The sequence below is a fragment of the Astatotilapia calliptera genome, chromosome 9 (assembly GCF_964374335.1).
Source record: "Astatotilapia calliptera chromosome 9, fAstCal68.1, whole genome shotgun sequence".
NCBI lineage: Eukaryota > Metazoa > Chordata > Actinopteri > Cichliformes > Cichlidae > Astatotilapia > Astatotilapia calliptera.
The window spans coordinates 9,722,866-9,750,793 of NC_137430.1; the positions used below are offsets into that span (position 1 = coordinate 9,722,866).

A 27,928-nucleotide genomic window follows, 5' to 3' on the forward strand; every position below is an offset into this window, starting at 1 on the left:
TTTTAGATTCAATTGATTCACTACTAGCTGAATAATACCTTGATTTTTGTGGTAATAATTTCGGTAAGTTGTACATCTTATATCAAGTCGAGCTTTTTGAAACCAGACCTCAACTGAGAGGCCAAGGGAGAGATTATATGGTGGTGATTTGGCAATATCATGGGAGGTCTGCCCTTAAGTATACTTTGCTTTATCGTTTCTTTGCCTCACGGGGGGGATGTAACTCACAAAATGAACATATTATTCATTAAGACTTAAATCTAGAGAAAGCTGATATGTGAATTTTTTTTTAGCTGAAATCGTGTAATTGGTGATTCTTGAATCATATTTACTTTGTGGACAGAAAAACACCTTCGTAGACTGTCTGGGGTCACTTTTCTTAATGTGGAACTTTTGTGGAATATTTCAACACTGAATTATCTGCTTTTAGTTTAGTATTTAACAACTGAAAACATTATGGCAACACTGAGAAGACAAATCATTAGGAGTGTGTTGCCGTCTTAGTCCTCTTTCTGTAGGAAAACTTCAAAAAGCTGACTCAGTTCTTGTCTGAGGTACAGACCAGGAATAACGGAAATACGATCCTCACACCCACCAGGGAATCGCTCCCAGCTGTAGGTTCACCTCCTCCTGCTGAAGTCAAAGAGCAGCAAAAAAACAGTCTAATGTAACATCACTCAATATTTCTGTGATTCTTTAAATAGGCTTAAAAGATCATTCTTATAACTTTATTCTACAAAACACCTAAACTCCTCCGCATGGTGAGAAGTTACATTCAAACTCTTAAAGAGAAGCAGCAGGTAACGCATAGCTCCGAAATCCTCACCACACAGGAAGTGGTGACAGGTAGTTCCCTGCATCCTGCAGCTGGAGCTTCCTCCTCGCCCTCTCTTCAGCATGGCCTCCTAGAGTCTGAGCAACTCTCCACCAGCGTCACAAAGGCCATACAGACACTCATTATAAGCTCTAAATTGGGTGGGGGGAAAAGCATGAATCTTAAACTGGAACTGAAGAAAAATGATAAAAGATATTGAAAATAAACTCAAGCTGAATAGCACGATGTCTTGGCTTGAATGGTTTTTCTAAGTTTTGTTTTTTGTACAGAGGAACATTCACATGAGACATAACAAGAAAGACAGGACTGTAAAGCTGTAAAGGACAGAATAGATGGGGCATCGACAGCTAGGTACTGACGTGCAGTCAATGGAAAATTGATAGCAATAAACTTTATCCTGATATATATGTTCAGCTGCAAACAAACAGAAACATGGACACATTTGCATTTATATGTATATACATGAATACATTCTCAAATATAAACATACATATGTGCCTGTGCACACGCACACACCCTGCATTTATGAACATATTTCTTCAGTATACACATGTATACTGTGGGCATTAGAAAGAATGCATTTTCAGGGCACTTCCGCACTGGCTTTAGTTTGCAGAGTTGAAAGCCTCGTCTGTCTTTTAAATACCGTACATGACTGTATCCACAAATCCTTACACTCAAGACCAGCAGTGGATCAACATCCTAAACTAAGCTGTGGAATTAACATAACACTAACATTAGTAGCAACAGAAATGGCTTCAACTTTACTGTGTGCATGAGAAATAAACAGTTTCTAGTTCTTTGTAAGGGGTAAATGACGCTCTGATTTAATTTGTTTGAATAAAATAGGCTTTATTTGCATGCTTAATGCACAATGAAGGCACAGTTCCCACTTCTTTCAGACCACAAAGCAGATGAAACGTGATACATTCGTTTCATTGTAAAACCATATAAAAACAAAAAGGTAAAAACAAACAAAAAAAACCCATAAATGTACATGACTAGGACCTGATCCATTTATCACCCGAACAATGTTAGCTGTTTGCCAATCCTTCAGTATCAGGTAAAGAAGTTACGGTAGATATGCCCTTGAAACATGCAGCTTCCCTGTTGGCAGCATGTATGTTTGGAAAGCCACAAAACAAGCAAAGGTGGGCAGAGTAAACAAGGTAAGAGAAGAAAAAAAACAAAAGTCTGCCTATATATCAAAGTATCAGATTATTAAACTCACCAAATATCATTATCGATCTTAAAAACTACGGTATCATTTAGACTCTATATATGACTAACGATCAGTCCTGAGTTTGGTTTCTACTGTGCCAGCATGTTTAATACTGATTTATGTTCCTCTTAGTTGTTGGTCCAGTTGAAGAAATGATCCCGTGGTAACTTTGCTAATCTTCATCCAAGTGATAATGTATCTAAATGTAGCTGACACAAAACTAGAAACTGGCATTATACATTCCAGTTATCACAACATCATTTCAGAATAATACTCTGGGTTTGGCATTTCATTCTAACTAAACAGAATAATATAATGTTTTGCTATAAATGTGCAATAATGCCACAGCTTTTAGAAGAAGCTCCACGTGCCAAAAACAACAAGAATAAACATGTGGTATGATGCTATCAAAAGATAATCTTTATTATTTTACATTTTACCTCCATCCATCCATTTTTTTCCCGCTTATCTGGGGCCGGCTCGTGGGGGCAGCAGCCTAAGCAGAGAAGCCCAGAACTCCCTATTCTACATTTTACCTGGAGCCAACAAACACGCATTAAAAAAAATTAATCACACTGCTTTGCAGTGTTTTATCTTGTAAATCTGAATATCCTGTTATTCAGTAAATATTACATTAACACTAAAGCCTTAAATCTTAGTGTGGGTTATTTTGCAGTTGCTTTAGAATTCACTGTAATCTCAAAAGCACCAAGCCTGTTTTAGCATCTAAAAGCAATAACAGATTATTCAACCGAGGAGAGTGATTGTGTAGGATGTGTTTTCTATTATCTCAGTGTGGTGATTGCATAATGTGAGGAAGCTATGAGGTGATCTATAGTTGCTGGAGATGAGATGAGTCTGCTACACAGTGCCTGCAGGGTTGGTTGCAGGGTTGGAGTTGGGTGGACTCAGTTTCATGGTATTAAAAAAATCCACCAGCTGACCTGGTACTTCAGCCAGCACGGTCTTTGCCAGCGCTTCCTTCGGTGCCTGAAGAGCAAAAAGAGTCAAGTCAAAAACAGTGAAGAGGAAAATAATTCTACATGTTTTTAACTGATTCCTTGCACGAGTATTGAACACAGCAAGGAGAGAGTGATGGAAATGAAGAGAGCTTAAAGGAAAATTCCACACACTTTAATAAACATTGGATTTCAGATGTTATCGTGACACTTTCTGAGGCTGTAATTACGTCACACTCCAGCAGAGATGATTATACTTTTGAGGCCGGTGGTAGGCTAACATTAATCAAAACTCCTGGACCGATCAAAGATGTGCTCAACTGCTTATCACTTTAACAACAAAGTGCCGCTTTAACAGCGTTACGTAAATAGAGGAATTTTCCTTTAATATAAGTCAGAGTGCCACCAGTGCCTTTAACCAGAGCCACAGATACTCAGTCAGACAGTACGACAGACTTTGTTGTACCAGACTGATGATGAATCGCATGCAGTGATTCATTGCTGCAGTTTTTCGTGCAGGTGAAGGAGAAGTTAGATGAAAGCAGGGTTTATGACTTAATATTTCTGAGGTACCCCTATGAAGGACTAGGATCTTGGGGAGGCTTCAGTTTCAATGAACTGAAGAAGGAGGTCACTTGCTGAGGTAACTCGGCCAATACGCTTTGGGCAAGAGCCTGGCTGGGCGCCTGAAAAGAAATGGATAAAACAAAGCAAAGAGATAAGCTAAAGCTGTTTCCACACATGCGCTGTAGCTCTGCATGTTTCCAGACATTACACAGGTTGTGGTAATGCATCTGTCAGTCTCAGTCAGACTGGACATTAAACGGCCGTCAGCCTCCCGGCTCTCTTTTAACAACGCACTCATGTGGGAAGAGCCCATGAAACCTCCTCTCCTACACCAAACAGCATATTTCACTGGCATGAAATGTAAGGCTCCAGTGAGGCAGCCCATAGAGTGGACTACACGAAGCAGAGACCCAGCATTAGCACACCCAACTTGGGACTTACATGGTGTAAGTGTGGGTTTGCCCCGCCTACACAACCCCACAGTTCACCCACACTTTCCCACTGTGGGCCCACATGGGCATTGTTCTTGGGATGTGGAAAATGTGAGAAGGGACATTCTCTGGTTGTCCTAACATGTTTCCCGCAACATTTCATGTGTGAAAACAGCTTAGATGATTTTTAGGCTGAGGCGCAGGCAATCCCTCACTTTGGATATATATGATTAACTGGTATTGGCTCGAGAAACACTCTGCTCCGTTTAGTTTGTAATTTTAATGTCAGCTTAGAAAAAAAACAAAAAACAAAGTACATGCAATGTGGACAGAAAAATCAGGGGGACACCCAAAGCTAACAGCATCCAGAAACCTGGTACATATAGATATAAAACAAAAACAACAAAAACTTGATGTTTTTACTGTCACTTACATTTTGAAACTGCCTGAATGGTACAAACTGGACAATGTCTCTCATGGCAGCCTCGCCAGTGAGAGAGCGCAAACGACCATCGTCTCCATCCAGGAACTCCATGGCACTGAAGTCCGCCCCTCCGACCCCGACGATGATGATAGACATGGGCAGGCGAGATGCGTTGACGATAGCGTTGCGCGTCTCGTCCATGTCCGTGATCACTCCATCAGTGATGATCAGCAGAACAAAATATTGCTACAAGAAGACAACAACAACAAAAACACAACTATTACAGCAACATGTAAGCAAGAAGCTTTTGAATCCTCATCAAAACTCTGATATTTGCTCAGTTCTACTGCTTAGTGCCCCTCGAGCATCAGAAAGCCCCATCCCCTGTTATCCTGTAGCTTTGGATCAAGCTATTATTAAATCACCTGCTTCAATGTGAAGATTATACAACCATTACACTGACAGGACTGCCTGAACCAAATGTTTACTGAGAGTATAAATGAGGTAGTGAATTCATAACCCACTTTTTCCTTATTAACAGGACAGCATATGTGGCCATAATGTAAGATTAATTATTTTCCCAAATACAGTATCCAATAATGGCTCACAAATTCCAAGAGATATTGCAAACACTTGCAGTTTTTTAGTTTTGGATTTGGGATGTACAAAAAACATTTTTGAGTTTGCTCGCTCCAAAAGCAAATGTTTTTGCAAGGTTTTCAAGTTGAGTGCTAAGACTTTAACACACTATGATCTTACTAGAACCGATGACTAAACATATGAATTTGTAGACTGCACTACTCATGACATTACTAATATCTCTTACTCTTCAGTGCAGGCTGGAATATTGCAAATGCTCACAGAGTTGTAGAGTAAAAGATAACCTACTAGGCTCATATCCTTCTACTCCATAATGTTGGAGTTTGCATTATTCACAGCATTGAACAACCCTTATTTACCTTATACCAGCCCTTGGTGCAGTCCCTCAGTTCATCCACTGGGTGGGGTTGTATGTTAAGCATGCATCAATCTCTTATTTTGTCAATTGTAGATGGTCCGCATGTTAAAGCATTAAATTAAATTTCAAATATGAAACTGAAAGCCCTTGCCTACAGTGAGTGAGCTGAAGAGGTGAAATACTCACAGCTGCAGTGGTCTGCTGGAGGGCTTGCTTTGCAAAGCAGGCCACGTGGTTGATAATCGGGGAGAAATTGGTGGGACCGTACAGTTTGACTTGAGGCAGGCAGCTTCTGTAGGCTTCAACCACACCTTCAACACCTACACACACCCATACAGACACCATTGATTAAACACACTACAAACTGAGAACTACAGTGTACTAGGGTGCATGTGTATAGTAAGTAATGAAACATCAGCTCCAGTGCATTTATCTGTAAACACACCTGCACAAAATGGATTTGATGGGTTGAAATTGAGCGGAAACTCATGGGAAACCTGTAACACAATAGATTATAACAGAGAAAAATCAGCAAATTAGAGCAAACATCACAGGTTCACAGTGTGATCTAACAATGTCAAAGCACAATCTACAGTATGGTAACAAACAAAAAACTGTCTTATGTGGTGTGGAAATGTCTCATTTCATATAAACAGAAGCTTTACCTGCCATGTGGGTGGAATCTGGGCTCCAAAGCCAAATGCAGGAAACATCTTATCACTAAACATGAAAGACAAACCAAAAGCTTATTTGAATTATGAGCCATAGATTGCATTGCCAATAAGTTGATACAGTTATCAGCCAAGTTAAATGAGTCCCTATCATACAACTCTACTTAAGTAGCTTTAAATATCTCATAGTTTACACTAATAATACCAGGTATGTGAAATATATTCCTACCTGTCATAGTCCTGGATGACATTACCTACTGACCAGATTGCAGTGAGATACTCATTAACACCCTGGGGACTAATGTAATGCAGAGACTGGGGTGACCGAGGATCCCCGTTGGAACCTGTGAAGTCAACGGCCACCTATTGGCAAACATACAGGTGAAGCTATAGAAAACCTTACTGCAAAGATGAATGAATGAAAACGGAAAAGAAACAGAGAAGACGAGACTCACAGTGAAGTTAATCTGACAGCCTCCCATAATATAATCCAAGAATGTATACTCCTTCACCACCTGGAACAAGTATACTGGTCATCAAGTCAGTTTAAATAGCAAAAAGCAAAAACAAAACAACAACAAAAATCAGTACCACACCTGGCAAAGCTTTACGCTCACAACACCAGAGTTCTTGTAGCTTTTCTTCTTCTGTTTCTTTTTACTGTTGATGCATTCAAACTCTGCCTGCAAGAATAAAACCACAGTAAAGGCCACATTCTGTTGCAATGTCAGAGACCAAAGGGCAGTTTTAGCCATCAACTCAAACACAGTGCAGAAATGTTTGAGCTGCCCACATATTGCAGTACTCTCATACCGGAGAAGTGTGTGAGGCTTCTTGGAGGCGTTTCATTGTCGTCTCAAAGACGCCAATAAGATCATGTGACCCGTCATTGTCGTAGTCGTAACACTCAACCTGAAAACGGGCAAAAACATTTGGTCGTGATCGAGTTAAACTGGAGGGGAAAATCTTCCATTAAGGGTCAGTTCACCCAAAGCAGAAGTAATAAATAACCAGACTTTGCTAAGAATACTTTCTCTATGGAAATGGGATTATTCTCAGTAACTAGGAGGGCTACGAATAAAAACTAAAAATATCCGCAGTGCTGGATGCCATTATAGACAAATGAGAAAAGGTTTGGTGAAGTTCCTCTCTGCAGACAAACAAAACAGAAGAAACAAACAACATGCAAAGGAAACACTCAAATGAACACTTTGTACTCCACGTGTTCTTGAAGAGAGGCGGACAGTAAAATGACTGGACTTGTATGTGTTGCTTTTCACGAATGGTAAACTTGATAAAAGTGGCGAGCACCTTGCAGAGACCCCGCCTTGTTCCCAATGTGGTCCTTTCACGCACACATCACACAGGAAATGATGGAGAGATGTAAAAATACAAATACTTTGATTCACAAATAACTCACTTGTCCTCTATGGTGGGAAAGTGCTTCCTTCCTGACATGTTTGCTTCAGAGGTTAAAAAAAATATCATCAAGCTAATTTGTAACACGCTAGTTACTTTGTATGTTTTGAAGTACCACTTACTCCGACAGCTCTAAAGCAGAACAGCGAATTTGAACTCAACAAGAAAAATCAGAGTGATTGTAGGTGCCCAGTGGATTGAAATCATTTACTTACTTTTATTGGCTTCTCCATGTCTCCTCCACAGAGAGACTGCAGAGGGATTCGAAACGGCCTCCATGTTGGATTCAAGTTGTTCTTCACCACCTGAGAAAAACAGTTCATCACAATCAGATACTGCAGGATACTACAAGTCCAGTCGGTCTGGTTTAGTCAACATGTCACTGGAGAAAATGTCAAATATGCTCCTTTTATCTCATCTGTGGTTTGTTGATGCTGTGTCACCAACTGGTAGGCGGCCCACCTAATAACAACAACGCAAAAGCTACAGCTACAGTTTGTTATCCAACAAAGGAAATTTTAGTATCAGACATACAGAGAGTTCTTGATCAGGTGCTGGGGAGCACCACATGGAGGAGAAAAAATGTTTTTTCCCCTCTGGAGCTTATTTGGTCTCAAACAAGAGCCCAGTCCTTCCAAGAAAGAAAAGCTATAAATACACCCTCACATTTGGATCAAAACCGGTTTTCAGTATTTGAGAAACAAAGCACAGGCTTAAGTTAATGCCATGACTCACTGAACAACAACAATATAGAGTCTGGAGCCTGACTCTAAAACAGAGTCAACCCCCTTCTCAAAATGCCAAACTTCAAAATTTAAATTAACAGGTTTACAACCTGGTACGGAAAACTGTTTGTATCAGGCTCTCTAGCTTTTATAATCACTCACCTGTTTGGTTAAGACTTAAAGTTAGGGTGTGGCCTCTTTGACAGGTAGATGAGAAGAGACAGCCTAAAGCCATCTGCTACGCCTCACCTCCACCAAATCCAGTCACTAAACTAGAATGTTCTGCTGTTAGTGCCTTATGGAACATTGTAATTGTATTATCAGATAAATAATACATCCTGTTGTGAGGTACACACTGCCAAGAGAGAGATGTATGTAATTCACCGATAATTAGCAGCTATGTGTGTCTGAGCAGTTGCTAACTAAGCTAGTGTTAGCTAATAATAATTGTGCAAAAGCTGTGTTTAACAGTTACACCATCATAAGTTCCTCTTTTCACCCTGAATATTGAGGGTGAAGAGAAAAATCACTGTTCCTCCATCAGAGAAAAGTTAGAGATAAGGAGAAAATTTGGTCTTCTGCAGAGAGTTTTTCGCCATGACTGCCATAATTGATGGGTCATTGCTTTACTTCCCATATCGTTCTTCATGATTTCATCCACCTTGATGAGATTCCCAGTTTCAGACACACTGAAGCATCCGCCAGCATAATATTCCCACCACCATGTTTCACTGTGGAGATGATGATGATCTTTGGGTTGTACGCCTCTCCATTCTTTCTCCAATCATAAGAATATTGAATTGATACTTCTCGCTGTAGCTCTTGACACTCAGAAATGCTGTGATAACTATGCACATCCATCTCCTCCTCTGTGAGCATCAACAATTCTTTTCTCAAGTCTAAACTGATTGCTTTCATTTTTGGCATGACGCTTTCTCCAGTGACAGCTCAAACCTCTCCTGATGTTTTTATAGTATGTGTAAATTTAAAGATAGTCTTCCCCTCTTCATTTTACAACCTCTGAACATTAAATAGCTAAATCACATCATTGCACAGCAATGGTCTGTGCTACAGCTCAATGAAAAGGTCCGTTTATCAGGGTACTAATAATATTGACCCCAGTCATTTTTCTGGAGTAATTTTGTTATTGTGTGCAAATAGAAATAATGTGTCTTCTAAATATATTAGTTTTCTTTAGAAGTAGGGCTGTTCGATATGACGATATATATCAGATGACGATATAAAAACGTCTATCGTTTCATTTTACGCTATCGTTTGTTTCGTGGTGTCGCAAAATAAACTGTTTACAGCAATATTGTTTCATCGTTTTGATGGTCACTGTGTATCTAGTTACAACTTTTAGTTCTGTTATTTGGTATCTTTTGGATAGGCAGGAGCAGTGTAAAAGCTTTGTGTTCACCTCTGTTCTGTGAGCCAGCTGCCAGCCTGTTTCTGTCTGCTTGTAGAACTCCAGGTAGGGGTCGGACTTTCCAAACAAATCCTGTGTACGAAAATGAATAAAGGGAATGAGGTCAATAATACCTAAAAATGAAAGAATGAATTTAAGTTATAACGCTGTATCAGCCATACCTTGTTGTCTAGTTTTCTTGCTGCCACTTCAAAATTCACCACCCTATTGTCTTTTATTTCCTCTGCATTGATCTATAACACAATTAAAGATAAATGACTGAGACAAAAGCAAAACAACACCATCCAACTGTTTATCTGCAGCTTTCTGCATCACTCACTGTGATGGTCCCTTTCCCTGCTGGTGATTTGTTCTTCAACACAAGCGGTCGGGTCAGTTTCTTACTAGATACAACCTAAAAGCAAGCAAAAAAACATGCACTTTGACAAAGACAATTAGCCACAGCAAAATAATTTGAATGAATAGGCTCAGAATGAAGACAAGAGAATAAATGAGTAATACACAGCAGCCTGCAGACCATTAAGCAAATGACAAATCGGGCATAATGAACACATGAGGTCACATTACACTGATAAGAGTCGAACCAGCAACTGCTTATCAGGGATGTTAATGCTTCATCTGCAACATGGTAACACTGTAGTGTCCTCTTACAGCAAAGTATAAGTCCTACCAGTTTTGCACCTGCAAAATCTTGTTTACTTCATTTAACAGAAATTAATTCTGAAATGTTGAACACTGAAAACCTTCAGCCTTGCAGAAAGAGGAAAAGAGAAGGAAACCTTACTTGGCCCAGGGTGCATTCTAGTTCACCCAGGAAGTCATCGTCAGTCAGGTCAATTGTCTTGTTGTCAATGTCATAAACTCCAAACTTCAGCTTTTGCACTATTTCAAAGTAGTAGTCAACGACAAACTTCTTTGCAAACTTTGGGCTGAGACAATTCTGGACTTTCTCTGTGCGACCCACCTGTTAGAAAAGATTGCATCAGTTAGTCAGAGAGAAATTAGTGCTGTGAACTCTTCACAAAGCAGTAGTTTGTATTGAGACACACAGTGAGGAAACAGGAAATGGAAACTATCCCTTCAGGGGGCTTTTAACACTGTTAACAATTAACACTGAACTGTAGCTTTTCTCCTACTACAGTGATATAACCGATTGCACCTAGAGAACATGTGGGCTTTCCAATATCCTGTCTTATCAGCTTTCCAGTGTAGGGAGAGACTCTTAGGAATCTATCTGTTCCTTTCAAAGTTGGTATGGAATACAGGCTCATGATGGTGGGTTTGACACTCAAATCATTTAGACCTGCTAAACACACTGACCTCATACCACTGAGAATCAGAGCTGTTCATTAACAGGACACACAGGGGGTCTGACTTTGAGCCGACGTCTTTGTCCAGGAGGTTCTCACAGGACACAGTCAGCTCCACCTTGGTTACACACTGGGCAGCCATGTCTGACTGGTAATAAACTGGGAAGACAACAACATAGAGATGTTAAAAAAACAGACATTGCACTACACAGTACTATGAGCCCTGATTTAACAGTAAGTGGCTGTGGTAATGTTTAGTGAAGATCGTCCTGAAATACTGACATTTTTGCGTTTGTTTACGTAGGTATACAATTGTGACGCTACTGTTAGCCCTCCCAGCCTCCCTCTAAACGAAACCATTCGTGCAGCTAGGCAGTGATGTTGTTCTAACACACAGACGGGTTTGTTTTGTTTTTTGTTTTCGGGAGGATTTTTTTGCTTCGACATTACGTTTAACTATTAGCGGTCTAACGTTACACTACATTAGGGGTGCTAACGTTACACTATCCCGTTATGACTAAGGTAGCCAATGAATTCACTTACGTACAATGCTTCTCTGCTGCACAGTGTCTTGGAAAATGTGACACAACCATTAATGCCGTGCAGTGGGTGTGGAGCAGAAAAGCTAAAGAGCACTTAAAAAAAAAAGACTGCTCGTAGGCTCACAGGGCTAATAAACTGACAACTAACTAGGTTAGCTGGTATACCACGTCAACTTCCGCAAAATTAGTAATAGCTAGTTTAAATTCAGGCTTACCTTTGAAAGTGTGAGACGCGTTATGGGACTCACGGAAAGAAAATATTGGCTACTATAACCGACACTGGTAACACTCCCTTGGCACAGTGCTCTTGTAAGGAAAAGTAGCTCCCGTCCGCTTAATCTCGAAAGCACGAAACCACGCCCACCACTTTAAACGAACAGGGGCGTCACCAGGAATCTGTGTGTGCGGGTGGCTGGGTGGGGGGCTAAGGGCAAGAGGGGGATATATGATCAATCTGATATAAAACCAGTGTAAACTACTTTAAACTCGAGTAAAGCCAAAAAACAAAACACTGGGTACAGTTTTCAAACTTATATGCAGTATTTTGTCCTGCTAATGATCTATTACGTGAAAAGTGGAGCTGCACAAGAGTTTAAACATACTTTAGTGTTGGATAATGGTTTTGCAAAATATGGGGAAAAAAACTCACTTTTTACTTCAGCAGTGGCGGATCTAGAAAATTTTACATTGGGGTGGCAAAGGAGGGGCAAGAGATCTCGGCAGGGTGGCACATCTTCAGTGATGTATGTGTAAATCCCCTATGTGTAAATGGAGTCAACAAAATATCCACAAAAATGCTTTAAAACTATTAATTGCATCATTACCTCTTCTAAGGAAACACAGACAATTGCACAAGCAAAATAATTCCAAGAAGACCTCCTTCCAAGGTTCCAGGAATGTCACAAACTGGATGGGCACTCTCTGCCATTTGCTTTGTTTCTTTCAAGAAGTCGTATTGTATGGCACATCTCAGTTTGTAAGTCTTGCAATTCAGAGTCATATATGGAGAAATGATCTCACCTATCTATAATGGGAAGGAATATAGAGACTGTAAAGGCATCTTTGCTGTTGACATTTGTTTTCTGTCCAAATGTAGATAAGACTAAGACTATCAGACAGTCTGCTAGATGTTTGTTTTGGTCTTTTTGATTTGGCAATGGTAGAAAGATGGCAACTACTGCATGTTTCAGTGGCTATACGCCACAGCTCATCAAAGCTCTCCTCTTTGAGGCAGTCTTCAAACGTCTGTCGGAGGCTTCATTAAGGTCGGCTGCTTTGGCAGGGTCCATATTTATTGACTGGAGCTTCTCAGACAAAATCTTTGTTTCACGTAGAAATTTTCTGAAGACCATAAGGAGTCCCGTGGAGTCAGTCTGAGAGCGTAATCCTCTTGCATCTACAGCATTTTGTGGATTTTCCTCCAGCGCTCTCATTACTGCAGACAACCTGCCAGGAAGGGTTTTATGCGTAGCAAAGCAACAGGACCACCTAGGGTCACTCAGTTTTGGTCATTCTTGTGCTGGCATACCGAACATTTCTTTTTGAATATTAATCTGATTATTGTGATGTGAGCCTGACATGAATGTATACAGTCTTTCCAGCAGTGAAAAAACATGCAGCTTCTGCGACATCTTTCACAGAGTCAGCACCACGTTCTCTTTATATTACATCTCTTACTTCTCCAGACATCAAATGATCTTCTCTCTTAAACTGGAAGCATCCAATTGTTCTGCTCTTTGGTATTCAAGGAAGCTCTCCTGAGTCGCACCATCATAATAATATCTTACAACTAGAGACGACTGCTCAGTTTTTGTTTTTTATGTCCTTTGTCTCATGTGTCAAAATAGAAAAATGTTAACTTTCTTTAACATTCTTGAGGATTTCCTCACTCACCACTTCAGCTAAACATCCCAGAATCTCCTTTTGAGTGCTTTTGCTGATATATTTTGCGTTTGTGGGACCTTGTGACGGTCGTCTTTTCACTAATGCATCATGTTTGCTTATTAGATCTAAGATCTTAAGGACATTTCTCTGGTTTTGTGAGGTTTCTGTTTCATCATGGCCATGTTCAGAAAGGTTTTGAGTGGCTGTCAAATTTCAGTCAGAGTTTGAATATAATTCTGATTTTTAATAACTTACTGTTTGTACCATTTCTACCACTCACTGAGGAAACTTGTTTTTGTTGCTCCGTGAAGTGTTTTGGGTAATATTTTTAAATGTGGCCGCACTACTGCATGTGATTAATGTATGTACTAAACCATCCATAACCTTCAGCAGACATTTAATTCATTACAAACTTATTTGTCTTAAATGTTTTGTGTTAAAACATCACCAGGAGAAACTGATTTCACCTGGAGAAAGTTGGGCTGCTCAGTGGCTTCACTCCGCTGCGTTGCAGACCATCGCGTGAGCATTTGTTTTTCAGAGACCTAAGATTATATTTACAATTATTTAATTTTAGTGAATTAAAATTTAACTTAAAGGGTATAAGAGGCTTTTGGACAAACAAGCAAGTATTTTAAAAGCAGCACTCTACAACACGGGTGCAACACAAATGAGCACAATATAGAAATACCTAAATGAAGTAATAGTGGATTAAAGTAGTAAATGTAATTAGTGACATTCCTACTGGTTAAACGCTTGCTCTAATCTCATGTTAATGAAAAATAACAGTACTCAAGCCCAATCGCATTATCACATCATTGAGTCATATCTGCCTCCGGACTTTTGAAAATGATGCTGCCTTAATATATATCATTGCTCTTTCTAGGTCAGCGTTCTTCCAAGTTTGCAGTCATGGCATTTCATTCTGTCGCAGTATCTAATGATTTATTTTGTAGGTATTACTGGAAAATAAAAGCATACAAGACACACTTCAATATATTTATATTTATTATTGTTACTTTTATTGTATTACCTGCAAAAATATATATAAAGAGAAAATAAAACAGAATAATAAGGAATATAAATAGCATTGAATAAAAAAAAAACACCAAAAATTCATTTTTTTTAAAATATAGATTTATACCAAAACTGACAGGGAAGAGATTTTGCTTTAGTTGCACCAGTGAGTTGAAGTCTCACCTGTAAAGCTAAGAAATATTTCTTGAACTGGGTTACACACAGACACAAAGAACAACATGCGAAACTGGCTGTTGCAGTATTTTTCACCATGACAAGAATGCAGAAGGATAACTCCTGGTATTTTTCCTTCCACTGTGTTTTATATCAAAGTAAAATACTGACAAAGTTAGCGTCCATTACAAAGACATGTATAGTGCATAAGGCAACGCCACAGTCATCAGTGTAAACAGCTCCAAATATCAACAATGAATTTACACATACACCAAGGGAAATGTATCGGGGGATTTAATAAATGTTGAAGTACATTTTTTGCTACTTCCTCTTAAGACAAAGTAAAAATCAAAAAAGTACACTGTGTAAAAAAAGGATTTTCTTAATCACTTTGATTCTTTTTGGTTAAGACATGCAAGCACATTTAGTATTTTTAATCAAAATCACATAACTGTAAAAAAGTCTATAAAAACAGAACAACAAATGTATTATTTTGAACATCGGGATCAGTACATATGGATTCATTTTGTAAAACTTACTGCATCACACCTGAAATCTGCTGGAAATATTAAATTGAAATGTATTAAACTGAAATGTATATTTTCCATTACAACATGAAATGTGAAAACCAACAAAGAAGTTATGGCTGTAATACAGAGGAGATGATATCAGCACAAACTTGGAGTACCCAGTTAAATACTCCAGGCCCTGTCATGTGACTAACAGTCAACAACTCACCCAATACAACACAGTTACAATAAATCCTTTAATAAAGGTAATAAAATAAAAGCAACATTTATATCTGGCACTTAACTGACATAAATTTCCACATATTAGCAAATATTAGGAAATCTTTGATAACATTAATGCAGTATGGCTTTACCCTGTAGCTGCAGGAAGTTTTCCTAAAAAATTCTAGGTGAGGAATCACAAGACATTTGTAGGTAAGACATTAAGAAGGAAAGATAGTTTTCAGAATAAATCACAGAAGGGGTGGCGCAGATGCTGAGAGGTCAGAAGTAGGTGTGCAGCTCTCAAGCGGCTTCAAATTGAAGGTGTTGAAGAAGCCAGACACCTGATCTGGGATTTCTGCCAGGACGCCCTGAGCAAGCAGTTCTTTAGGACACTGAGACAAAGGGCAGAGACAGAGCAACAGTGAAAGTGTGCCAAACACACACACAGAAACATGCAGTTAGAAAAGAAAGCAGGGAGGTTGCAGAGCTGCAGCTGTAATTTGAGCATAGCACCAAGAGAAGGTGTTTAAAGTTTAAGCTAGTCACATGTTCTTACAGCCAATAAAACCAGAACTAGAAAAGCTAGAAAACTTCACATGGCTTCGACAGAGTCGTGCATCATTAAGTTACCGTTTTGTGCTCATACAAACCTACAGTATATGATGACTTAATGCACCACGTACTGTGAACAATCAAGGCATGACATAACCTTGAAAAAGCAAGGTTACTATGATATTTATAAATCCTGATTGCAGCTTGGATCAAATGAAGGGAAGGATGAGGGGCACGATCAGCGTGTTGGTTGGGGTACTCCTGCACATTTTAGGTAGGACTCGGTTCAGTGGGGGGCTTCAGCTCAAATAACTTGAAGAAGGAGGCCAGTTGGTCAGGCAACTCTGCCAGTACACTTTGTGCAAGGGCTGCACTGCCCGCCTGAAATAAGATGTGCAAACATTCAAATGTTGGTGGTGTTGGTGCATCTGGACAAAGAGTGTGCTTTATAGCTTGCCACGGCTTACATTTTGGAACTTCCGGAATGGCACAAACTGCACGATGTCCCGCATGGCGTTCTCTCCTGTTGTCGAACGCAAAACTCCATCGTCTCCATCCAGGAACTCCATGGCACTGAAGTCCGCCCCTCCGACCCCGACGATGATGATAGACATGGGCAGACGAGAGGCGTTGACGATGGCGTTGCGCGTCTCGTCCATGTCCGTGATTACTCCATCAGTGATGATCAGGAGAACAAAGTATTGCTGTGAATCATCAGGACAACAGGAACAAAAAAAGCAGCAGAGTGGAGCAGTCAGTTGACATTAGGACTGCTTTGATTGATTCCAAACTTTATGTGACTCACAGATGCAGTTTGCTGCTGCAGCGCCTGTCTTCCAAATTGGGCGACGTGGTTGATGATTGGGGAAAAGTTTGTTGGGCCGTAAAGCTTCACCTGAGGCAGACACTGCTGGTAGGCAGCAACCACACCCTCTACACCTGAAACACACACAAAAAACCATCATAAAGTCATGGGTCACAGTTACATGAAGGTGGATGAAATGTACCGTATCACCGCACTAAAGCACGTTGCTCAGACTGCAGGTTTACTGTAGTTGTGGTTTCTAGGATATTTAAAAGTAGAACAGGAGGCAGAGCCTTCAGCTTTCAGGTCTGTTTTATGTGCAAACAGCTCCCAGTTTGGATTCAGGAGACAGAAAACCTTTCTTCTTTTAAAATCAGCCTTAAAATGATGTCTTTTAATAAAGTTACAGCTGGATCAGGTGAACCTGAATCCTCCCTTATTTACACTGGAACAGGCCACTGAGGGCTTCCCATGATGCACTGTGTTTCTTCTTCACGCACCTCTTTAGACTCTCCATGTGTTAATTCACCACTCTGCATTTAATTATTAGTTATAATTCATCTTCGTCTTCTTCCCCTCAGCCCCAGCTGCTCAGGGCAGATCACTACCACTCACTGAGCCTGGTTCTGCTGGAGGTTTCTTCCTGTTAAAAGGGAGTTTTTCCTTCCCACTGTCGCCAAGTGCTTGCTCAAAAGAGGGTCATCTGATTGTTGGACTTTTCTCTCTAACACTGCAGGGTCTTTACCTTACAATACAAAGCACCTTAAGGCAACTGTTGTTGTGATTTGGCACTGTATACATAAAACTGTATTGAATTGAATTTTATACCCAAAGGTACGTCCATGTTTATTAAGCAATAGGTCACAACATAGAAATTAAATTATGAGAAGAACAAGATGCAAAAATAAATCTACTAATATGTTAAAATTAAAATATCTCTTATTTAGTGTAAAACATATAATTGTTTTCCCCGTGTTGCAGCTGTTCTGCACACTGGCAAATCTGAACATAGACTGACCTCCACTGTGCTAAATAACTGCTAATGTTTATACAAATCTCACATTACATTCAGTCTGTTATTACCTGCACAGAATGGATTGGATGGGTTGAAGTTGATGGGAAACTCGTGGTTGACCTGCACACATAAACAACCCAGATCCCAAATGATCGTATCTGCAATGGCTTACACTTACCTACAACACAAACAATCTTTCTGCCGCGTGTCACATGTACGCAAACATCAAAAGTGCAACAATCACCTGCCATGCAGGAGGAATCTGTGCTCCAAAACCAAAAGCAGGGAACATCTTATCACTGTGCAAAAGGAAGCAATACAAAAATAAAGACTGTTAATGTCAGTTTGTAAAGACCAGTGAACATTTAAAATTAAGTCTTTTCGTCAGACTCTTTACATTAATGTTCTTCATGGTTCTATTTAAACAAGACATCCTGGCCTTGCTTCTCACGCTGTTATGTTTTCACTTTGTTAATCATTTATTTTCCTGTAGTGCAAGAAAACTAGTGAATATCAGGATGATAAGCTGGTGCTCTGGCTTAATGCCTGTCAGCTGACATGCTGCATTAAGTGGTTTGCTGGGAATTCGGTTATCCATGCATTAGGAATGAACGCTCAAAATAACAGATAAGTACTGGTCAGATTATTAGTATTTTGCTGCTACTATCATGGTGAGAGCAGAGATCTATTATATTCATTCCCAGCAGCATATTCACCATGGGCCACCTTTGCTGCTAGCCCCCTCCCCTCTGTTTGAGCCACCTTTCTCCTGACTGACTCTCTCATTAACTTGAACAGGAGGAAGGTGGGTTCCTGTGCTGAGTTGGTAGTGTTCACACAGCCACGAGTAAAACAGTCTGAAGCTGGAGCTTTTGGCTCACAAGGGATTACATGCCCACACACTGACCTCATTATTTGAAACTTGTTGAATGTGGGCAACTAGTACTGTGATATATTAGGTCTTTCAAGGCTTGTAAGAATGATTGTGAGTTTGCCAAAGGCGAGGTGCATATTAAGACTTACAAACGACATGTTAAATTGCATTGAAATTACTGCAGATGAACTGATGAAGTGCACAGAAACCTTTAAGACTAGAAAAGAAAAAGTTACGGTGGAGCTTGTTTTTAAATCGGTCTGACTTATAATTTTTCTGAATGAAGGAAAACAGACTTACTTTCTGCACCTGCATAATCCTTTATGTATGTATTTACCTGTCGTAGTCCTGGATGACATTACCAACTGCCCAGATGGCTGCCAGGTACTCATTGTAGCCCTGAGGGTTGATGTAGTGGAGTGACTGGGGGAATTTGGGATCCCCATTGGAGCCTGTGAAGTCAATTGCAATCTGCGCCGCCCCCAGAGGGATGTGTTGCATTTTTTTAATAAACGTCAGTTAATTATGAATGAATCATAAAATGTCAACGTCAGTTAAATATTTCAGGTGTGTCTCCAAATGATAACTGGAAGGATTCGGATTAACAAATAAATGTGAAACTCACAGTGAAGTTAATCTGACAGCCTCCCATTATGTAATCCAGAAACGTGTACTGCCTCACTATCTGTAAACACCACAAGAGTTACTGTGCAGTAGTACTTATCTATTAAGAAGGGTAAACATGTTGTGTTTTGTGCTCCAGCAGATAAACAACAGGACGAATGATATATCTAAAAACATAAGAAAACATATCAAACACATATTAAAAACATCTAAAACCAGAGTACCTTGCTTTTTTTTATGACGATGATGCCAGAGTTTTTATATCCTTTCTTCTTCTCTTTTTTTTTGCTGTTGATGCAATCAAATTCCGCCTGTGAAGAAGAGAAACACAGCATACAGGTGTCAGGATGTACTTCCCCCCCCTCTGCTTACTCTTAAGCAAAATGTTCAAACTGGCAAACACACACACACACACACACACACACACACACACACACACACACACACACACACACACACACACACACACATGAACTCACCGCAAATGTTTCTGTTGCCTGCTGGATTTGACTGAGCGAGGTCTGAAATGTTCCAATGAAGTCGTGATCGCCACTGTTGTTGTGGTCATAACAGTCAATCTAGCGAACAGAGACAGCGAGGAGAGGTGAGACTTGGAATCACCAAATTTTGCACCGAAATGATCAGCGGCGCTTGGAAATCAAAGTAGGTGAGGCAAAAGCATGGTGGGTGTGAAGCTTCAAATGTAAGGCGACTTCATGATACTAAAACGTCAACCAGAAACACACACACACACACACACACACACACGCACGCACACACACACACACACACACACACACACACACACACACACACACACACACACACACAGAGGCCATCTAAGCTGGCAAATGGGGTGACAGAGTTCCTCCTTTAGAGCGATTGCAGGACCTGCTCACAGTCACACACAGTAGATTCTGTAACACTTTCGGCATTGAGAGAACACAGAAAACACAAACAGCTCCATACACAGCATGGACATCTTAGGCCTCAGTCACACGGGCCTATAAACCAGTCTGTCGGTGACCCCTCAGTAACCTCTGTTGACTAGGAAAAATCTAAATTCCCAGACCGGGTGGCAAGTGGTTACTGAAGGTTGCTGGATGTCGCTACGTAAAATCAGTTGCAAAGATGGAGCTACACCAAAAACCTCCCCGTCTGTGGCAAGCAGTTGGTGTGGAAGATGCAAATTTGTCTGCAAACACGTGCTATTTGTTCTCCAATCTGTAGTGAAACTTGAAAAAGCTTCATTGAACATTTGAAAAAGGAAACGCGGATTGTCACTCCCAAAGCTAACGTTGTGCTTTAGCACTGCACTGACACTCTTCAATCGGCACAACTTTCACTTTGAAGGTGAACAGTCCCTGTTTCCAGTTTGCATATTCCACTGCCGTTTAGAGAATAGCTTGTGTTTGCAGACACATCTGCATCTTCCATTCAGTGAAGTGGCAACTGCAGCAACCCGCTAGCAACCAAAGCGATCGCAAGGATTGTTATGCAGCACCGTATTCCTCTTTACAACTAATTTCACACTGGTGACTCTTCAACAGCTATGAAAGCTAATGGGTAAGTAAAACAATGGATCCATCTTAATGGAAAACTTGTCCCATTTGGAAAACTGACCCCTTGGTTAGCTTACCTAAACCTTTATATCAAATTAAATAGAATCAGTGGGCTACTTTGAGCTTCTCCCTTATTCACAGGGGTCGCCACAGCAGATAGCTCTGTATGTTTGATTTGGCAAATTTTTTGCTCTTCCTGACACAACCCTCAACGGCTTTGTGTCTCCTCCCAGGATCAAAATGGGATATAGTGTGGAGCCACCAAATACAATCACCAGTAAACTTCATAAATAAGCTTCATATCCTGTTTAACAGGAATATTAAGATGCTTTTGTCAGCTGTTTTTGTAATCAGAGATCATTTTTGGACATAAAGTGTTGTTAATTACATTTGATTAAAGGCGCTCCCAGACTGTGTCAGTAAACGATCAGGTAAATTTAACCAATGGGCCAAACTCCTTGAAAGTGTGCGTTCCTTTAAGATAGATGTAGATGCATCCAGGACTTGAGCCGGTCCTGTCACAGACCCTGCATCCTTCACATTAACAGCATTCCATGTTGACACTGTCGACAGTTACCTCACGTGTACTGCTGACTGGAAAGCATCTCTTCCTGATAAGTTTGCCTTAATAAGAGTTAGAGGATGGAAACAACATAAACGAATACTCACAACAAATCTTTAGTGGCAGTAAGATCAAGGATATGCAAGTTATGCAAGAGGGAGACAACAGAGGACGTTTACGGTTCAAATCTTTCGAGATGAAAAACGGTGAAGATAAAAGCTTCAGTAGTCATAATGTTTGTTCTTAGGATATATGTGTAAAAAAAAAAAAACAACTTTCTAACGATGCCTATGTTGTCTCCCTGCTACACTGGCTATCAGCCAGTGTGGTGTTTTAAACATCAGCACCACTCCAGAATTTCACAATTAGTGCATAACAACTTTCCAGTTTTACTGGCTGCTTCACATCATTCAGCTCTGCAGACAGTTAGGAAAAAAAGAAACCAGCATACTTTATGTGTGTATGAGTGTGCGTACCTTGATAGGTTTCTCAACATCGCCTGCGCAAAGTGACTGAATTGGGATTTGGAATGGTCTCCAAACAGGATTTAGGTTATTTTTCACCACCTGCACAACAACACAGATACAGAAAGACTTCCTCTGTTGGGAGATGTAACTGTACAAACGTAAAACACTTTCCCCCGTGCGCCAGAAAGCCTCAAACACAATGAGTGCAGGTTTACCTCTGTCCTGTGAGCCAGCTGCCATCCAGTTTCTGTCTGCTTGTAGAATTCCAAGAAAGGGTCGGATTTGCCAAAAAAATCCTGGAGATAAAAGGGAGGAAAAAGCAGGCAAACACAGATTACACTGTAAATTCTAAAGTGAGGATAAAGTGATGACATGTTTTATACCACCATAACACGATATCGATCACTGCTCATCAGCTGCCTTTACCCTTTTTCACCTGGAGTTACGTCCAGCTAACTGTGTCCAAGAGTCATTACTAAACTAAACTTACTAAACAGGCACAGCTCGAGTTGTCCAATCACATTTCAGAGAATTTTCAGATTCAATAATCTTAGCTGTCACATCCCTGACACTTAAAAAGTTTGGCTTCACGTGGAAATGTCTTCGTTTGGGAAAGAAAGACATTTGTATTTTTGCATTTAATAGAACTTTGAATTGATCAGAAATGCTATCAGTGACAATTAAAGGTTAACGGAGACATTCATCAAAAATCATTTTGAAAAGATCCACATTCTGTAGGTGCACATTGTGTTACCTAATGCACACCTAACGGATCAAACACATCTGAACCCGGACAATCTGTCTCTCAGAATCCAGAGGCCGACCAACGATCTGTAAGGTCTCTTTTCCCCCCACTTGCTAAATTGTACTCTGGTTCCTATTCTAGGGTGACTGTAGCTCATGAGGTCATGTGCTGGTGGGAAGGTTGGTGGTTCGATCCCTGTCTCCCCCTCTGTGATGCATCTAGGGGCAAGATACTAATTCTAAGTTGCTCTCTGATGCATCTGTCACAGTATGAATAGAAAGCACTTCAAAGGATGGTTGGAGGTGAATGTGGCATGTTGTATAAAGCACTTTGAGTGCTCTGGGTGAGTAGAAAAGTGCTATATAAGAATCAGTCCATTTACCATATCTGTCCTTCTATTCTGGGAAGAGCATTGTTCTCTGCAAACTCTCACCACTGTGTGAAATCATTGAGAAATGCCTGCATGGAGTGGCAATCCTTGTTTTAAAAGGAAGAACAGTCTGGCTAATTTTCTGGCCTTTTAACACAATACACTTGCAGCTTCATGAAAAGTTTCCCAGTACAACAGATTATGGTGGTTTGTGAGGAAACTGGTACATGCTTCCCTATGAATTCAACTTCCCAATTGCTATGATTTCAACTCTTAACTAACTAAATTGTTGGTTGTGTAATCCAAAAACTGTGTCACTGAAACAAAGCTTTTCATTGGAAACACTGCAAATGTGTGCCTACGACCACTGATTCTCACCCAAAACAATTTTAATCAGTTCAAGTGCTTTTCTTTAAATATAAAAAAAAACCTTTCAAAGTGGCACAAACTTTTGATGAGTGGTGTTAAATGTTTTTCTAATCATAAACTGTGACCAGTAAGAGTCAGTAACTTCAGTCAAATCATCCGCGTAAAGATTTCTGATTACAGGAACATAATTCCTTCTAGTCTAAGACACCTTCTTGTCCAGTTTTCTTGCTGCGACTTCAAATGCCACCACTCTGTTGTCAGTCATTTCTTCTGCACATATCTAGAGAGCAAGAAGCAGTTTTGCATTAAAAATGTGAAATAAGTTCACTCAGATTTCACCAAATCACTGCGTCCCTCACTCAAAGAAACTCACAGTAATGGTTCCCTTTCCTGCAGGCATCTTGTCCTTCTTAACAAGTGGTTTTGTTAGTTTTCTTGAGGACACGATCTGAACAGAAAGACACATCTTAGTCATCACTAAACAACGCCAATACCACTTCCCACCACTTATAGCTCTTTCAGTATATATATAGACAAATGGCTTGTAATGAAAATCAAAGATGGCAAACCTGTCCCAAGGTACACTCCAGCTGTCCCAGGAAGTCAGCCTCTTGCAGACTGCAGTTTTCAGTATCAATATCGTGCACTTCAAACCTCAACTTCTGCACCATCTCAAAGTAGTAGTCGAGGACAATAGGCTTGGAAAACTTGGGACTGAGGCAGTTCTCGATTTTCTCCGTGCGACCAACCTAACACAAACACGTTTCACAGTCAGGGATTTTCTTTTAGGAACTTTTAAAGTTGAGCTGTTGCCCTAAAACTGGAAATTGATAACTCTAATTTTTTTAAGAGTAAGGCCTTTCAAATCCACACAACAAAAACCTACTTACCTCAAACCAGTGGTTTCCAGAGGAGTTCATGAAAAGCACGCATAGAGGGTCGGACTTTGAGAATGCATCCATGTCGAGCAGATGGTCACAGGAGATGCTCAGCGACACCTTGGTCACACAGTCTGCGACCCTCGTCTGCTGGACTCCAACTGCCGCCATCGCAGCCCGGAAACGCTCAACTCACAAGAGCTGATAACCATAAATGTGGGTAAACAGAAAATGAACATGGAGAACATAGAATACAGTATTGTGCAAAAGTCTTGTGCCCCCCTTAAACGTTTCATTTAAAATAGGTGCAGCAATTTACTGAAAGATGCAAAGATACATAAATTCAAGTGAACTTGGAAGTCAGTGTCTGGAATTACTGCCTTTATGCCTCAATGGAGCCAGAACTCTCTTAGGCAAGCTCTATAGTAATTTCTGTGATCTTCAGGAACAATTCTCCAGGCTTTCCAGGCAGAACTTTTAAAGCTTTTCTCCGATTTTGTCTCCTTTTGTTCTGTTCTTTGTTGAGATGATCCCAACTGCTTCCATCGGCCCCTCTGGCCATCACCAGAGGGGCCGATGGCGTGATATGGCAGCCTCGCTTCTGTCAGTCTGCCCCAGGGCAGCTGTGGCTCCAACTGTAGCTGCCTCCACCAGTGTGTGAATGTGAGAGTGAATGAATAGTGGTATTGTAAAGCGCTTTGGGTGCCTTGAAAAGCGCTATATAAATCCAATCCATTATTATTATTATTATTATTATTATGTTCAAATCTAACAGGCGGAGGCCAATCCATGACTGATATGGTTCCTTTGTGTGTGTGTTTTTTACCCGGGTATGTTTTTAGTTATTTGGCAGTGTGTTTGGGATTATTTTCAGGCTGAAAAATGAAGCCACTGCCAATCAGACGCTTTACAGATGCTACAGGTAAGGTGGATCAAAATCCTCTTCTGCATTCATAATTCCATTGATTTTGAGAAAATCTCCAATACATCCACAATATTTTATCCATGGCTATAAACACACACCTCTCTCCTGACCTCCTCTGGTTTTTTATTTTTATTGTTTTATAATTTAGACAGTTGCTGTGCGAGCGTGCAGGTGGTTTCTCATTCAAGTCAATTCACTTAAATTTTATTTATTTATAAAGCACCAAATCACAACAACAGTTGCCTCAAGGCACTATTGTAAGGTAAAGACCCTTTACTAATACAAAGCAGAGAGAAAACCCCAATCATATGACTCCCAATGAGTAAGGGCTTTGGTGACAGTGGGAAGGAAAAACTTCCTTTTAACTGGAAGAAATCTCCAGAAGAACCTAGCTCGAGGAGGGGCAGCCATCTGCAGCCAGTTGTTTTCTCTGCTGCTCTTCCCTCTCTCTTGACGATGTGCATGGAGAAGTAACTGTGCAGTTACTTCACATGAAGTAACTGCACAGAATTTCTGTTTTATGTAAACAGCTTTGGCGGAATAAACCCACTTCAGCTGGCAAAGGAACAACCAACTCAATTAAAACACTTAATTCACACCACACAACGCCGATTGCAGCAACATAGAGTTGAAGGCCAGACTAGCTACACACACATGCAAATTAAAGGCTAGGTTTTTTTGGGGGGGGGTTAAACCTCCTGGTTTCTAATGTAATTGTTTAAATGCACATAAACTGTACTTGCTGTCACCTGCACCTAGACTGAAACATAACTTTGCTGTTTACATGTGTCCAAAAACCTTTAGGCGTCTGCAGTACCGGGGGAACCTGTCACGTTCAGTGTGACTGTAAGTTTAGGGTACCCTTGGTTCAGCTGCTAGATGTTTTTTTTTTTTTTTTAATTGTTTTGTTTTTATGGCTCATAAAAAACTATTTGAATAGCAGACTTTTATTTTTTATGTAAAATTGTTAGAAGCTTTCTGATGTTGTCTACTTGTTAACAGAATTAAATGTTCAGCCACAGGATTTGTCATTGTAAAACAAATCTCATTTTAAATGGGTGATATAACATATTATTACATTAATTATGCAATAAAAGCCCCAGATTTTTACCTTAAAGTCACATAATAAAATTAAGTATAAATAAAGTAAATAAAGTAATCTGGGCGCTACAGCTTTAAGCAGCTTCGCGCGCTCCCGCGGGCGGCAATTTCTTTTTGGCACAACACCTGGAGCTCAGGGGCAAAACAATCGCATGAGTGCTGCTGTTTGACTGAGGAAGAATAAAGTCTATATTTAATGTCAAAAACCTCTTTTTTCTAACATCTGTATTTCCCTGTTTTAACTACAGAAAGTTTTCATTATGTCATGATTGTATATTTCCATGATTTCATGGTATTTTTTCAGGCGCTCCAGCTACCGCAGTATTGCTGTTTTGCCACAGCTGTTTTCTTTTTTTAAAGGCTGTTTTAGATGCTTTCTTTCTTTCTTTTTTATTGTTTTGTTTGAATGGTTCACAGGTCAGTGTTAAATGGCTTAACAAACACAAAACATTCCTGCGAAAATGGTCAGGTACAAGGACCGGACTGAGGAGTGGTCAATGTCCAAAGAGAAAGCCTGGTGAACGATTGCTCAAGAACCTACATAAATGTGTGGCTGCTTGGAAGCGAAAAATAAAGAAATCAGTGATGACTCAAGACTTTTGCACAGATTATTTGTCAGCCAAATAATCAGTCCCCATATTATTGATCTATTACATTATATTAAAACACATGATTAGTATTTTAGTGTAATATCTGTTAGCTTTCTAGTTAATGTTCTCATTCAAAGCCATTTAGAAATTACAGATGTACTAATAATAATGCACAGTTAGTGGAAGATGCTTTTATATACATGATATGTTATACATTGTATTTTAATGTACATATTACATTTGGATTTGGGTTGATCATTTACATAAAAACCAACCACCATGAAGCAGTGGAGGACGTGACCAGCAGGGAAATACCAGCATAGAGAATGAATCATATCCGTTATATCAAAATATCTATGCCGATACTCCCCTCAACACGTGTTTCCATGTATTTTGCAACTATCTTTGTGTTATTGTTCATACTCCGTGTTCTACAATATAATAAAACTAATCCTTTTTGGTCACTTAAAACATCTTTATATAACTGTCAGCGTATATTTGTTGGGACTTCTGCTGCCTTCTTGGCCTGACCTTTCTTGAAAAAGACGTTTTAAATGTCAATGAGACTTTTACACTGATAAATAAAGAATTTATCAAAGTTGCTTTGCCAAAAAAAAGGCTGAAGCTTCCATCTCGTGACAGAAATATCCTTTCTATCTTAAAAATGTCTCGATATCATTCACGAGATATGTTTGACACACATTTCCCAGATTATAGAACAAGAAGTCAATCCATCAGAGACAACTGACAAACATTATTACATAGTAAATAAACCTTAATTAACGTTACAATATTAGATTTAGTTGCCTAAAAACTTCTCTAAAGAAACACAGAAAGGTTGTGGCTGTTCACATAAACACCACGCGAAAAGCCACACCTACGAACTCTGTCGTTAAGTTGAATGGGTTTATTATCAGCGACAGTCACATGACGCGAGAAAAAGTATATACACACTCTGTGGGAATTCATCAGCAGCGCTTAAACTCTTGAACAATTGCAAATGTCAAGACTAGCGCGGTGGTAGCTTACCTCGTAAGCCTGCTTGCTAGCGACACTGCTGCGGTGCTGTGGTTTGTTTCCAGCTGCTGCAGCAACAGCACAGCTAGCTCGGTGGTGGTGGGCGGAGTCCAGTGCGCTCACTTCACGTACCGACCGCAAACACGACCTCCCAAATCAACTGTACGAACT

The 27,928-nt window shown here is 40.1% G+C and overlaps 2 protein-coding genes across 4 annotated transcripts; both read right to left on the reverse strand.

The window, feature by feature from the left end:
• Positions 1-1,666: 1,666 nt before the first annotated feature.
• Positions 1,667-11,847, reverse strand: LOC113028958 (copine III). 2 transcript variants are annotated; one of them, XM_026179462.2, is made up of 17 exons: positions 11,708-11,847; positions 10,961-11,109; positions 10,425-10,604; positions 9,960-10,034; positions 9,802-9,873; positions 9,632-9,712; positions 7,702-7,791; positions 6,881-6,979; positions 6,664-6,750; positions 6,523-6,582; positions 6,297-6,430; positions 6,062-6,116; positions 5,842-5,893; positions 5,583-5,716; positions 4,448-4,684; positions 3,590-3,702; positions 1,667-3,047 (listed from the first exon to the last, which is right to left on the reverse strand). In XM_026179462.2, the coding sequence occupies exons 2-16, from the start codon at positions 11,090-11,092 to the stop codon at positions 3,592-3,594; spliced, it is 1,599 nt and encodes a 532-aa protein (XP_026035247.1). In that variant the 5' UTR covers positions 11,093-11,109; positions 11,708-11,847; the 3' UTR covers positions 1,667-3,047; positions 3,590-3,591. The 2 variants fall into 2 exon arrangements, with proteins under 2 accessions (XP_026035247.1, XP_026035244.1); XM_026179459.2 differs by lacking the exon at positions 3,590-3,702.
• A 2,519-nt stretch (positions 11,848-14,366) lies between these two features.
• On the reverse strand, positions 14,367-27,903 carry LOC113029166 (copine-3-like). 2 transcript variants are annotated; one of them, XM_026179848.2, is made up of 16 exons: positions 27,770-27,903; positions 24,137-24,325; positions 23,816-23,995; positions 23,620-23,694; positions 23,455-23,526; positions 21,978-22,058; positions 21,772-21,861; positions 19,651-19,749; positions 19,396-19,482; positions 19,173-19,232; positions 18,885-19,018; positions 17,918-17,972; positions 17,742-17,793; positions 16,659-16,792; positions 16,321-16,557; positions 14,367-15,693 (listed from the first exon to the last, which is right to left on the reverse strand). In XM_026179848.2, the coding sequence occupies exons 2-16, from the start codon at positions 24,293-24,295 to the stop codon at positions 15,550-15,552; spliced, it is 1,659 nt and encodes a 552-aa protein (XP_026035633.2). In that variant the 5' UTR covers positions 24,296-24,325; positions 27,770-27,903; the 3' UTR covers positions 14,367-15,549. The 2 variants fall into 2 exon arrangements, with proteins under 2 accessions (XP_026035633.2, XP_026035634.1); XM_026179849.2 differs by having other exon boundaries at positions 15,311-16,234.
• Positions 27,904-27,928: the final 25 nt, after the last annotated feature.

Bases quoted from the DNA above. Each gene is read 5' to 3' on its own strand.
- LOC113029166 (XM_026179848.2), bottom strand. From the start codon at position 24,295: ATGGCGGCAGTTGGAGTCCAGCAGACGAGGGTCGCAGACTGTGTGACC. The intron at 19,750-21,771 runs GTACGCACACTC...TCTGTTCGCTAG, and splicing joins ATGTTGAGAAACCTATCAAG to ATTGACTGTTATGACCACAA. The intron at 15,694-16,320 runs GTAAGCCGTGGC...CCTTTGTCTCAG, and splicing joins CATTCCGGAAGTTCCAAAAT to TGTCCTAAAGAACTGCTTGC.
- LOC113028958 (XM_026179459.2), bottom strand. From the start codon at position 11,092: ATGGCTGCCCAGTGTGTAACCAAGGTGGAGCTGACTGTGTCCTGTGAG. The intron at 6,980-7,701 runs GTAAGTAAATGA...GCCCGTTTTCAG, and splicing joins ACATGGAGAAGCCAATAAAA to GTTGAGTGTTACGACTACGA. The intron at 3,048-4,447 runs GTAAGTGACAGT...TTTGCTCTTCAG, and splicing joins CATTCAGGCAGTTTCAAAAT to GCACCGAAGGAAGCGCTGGC.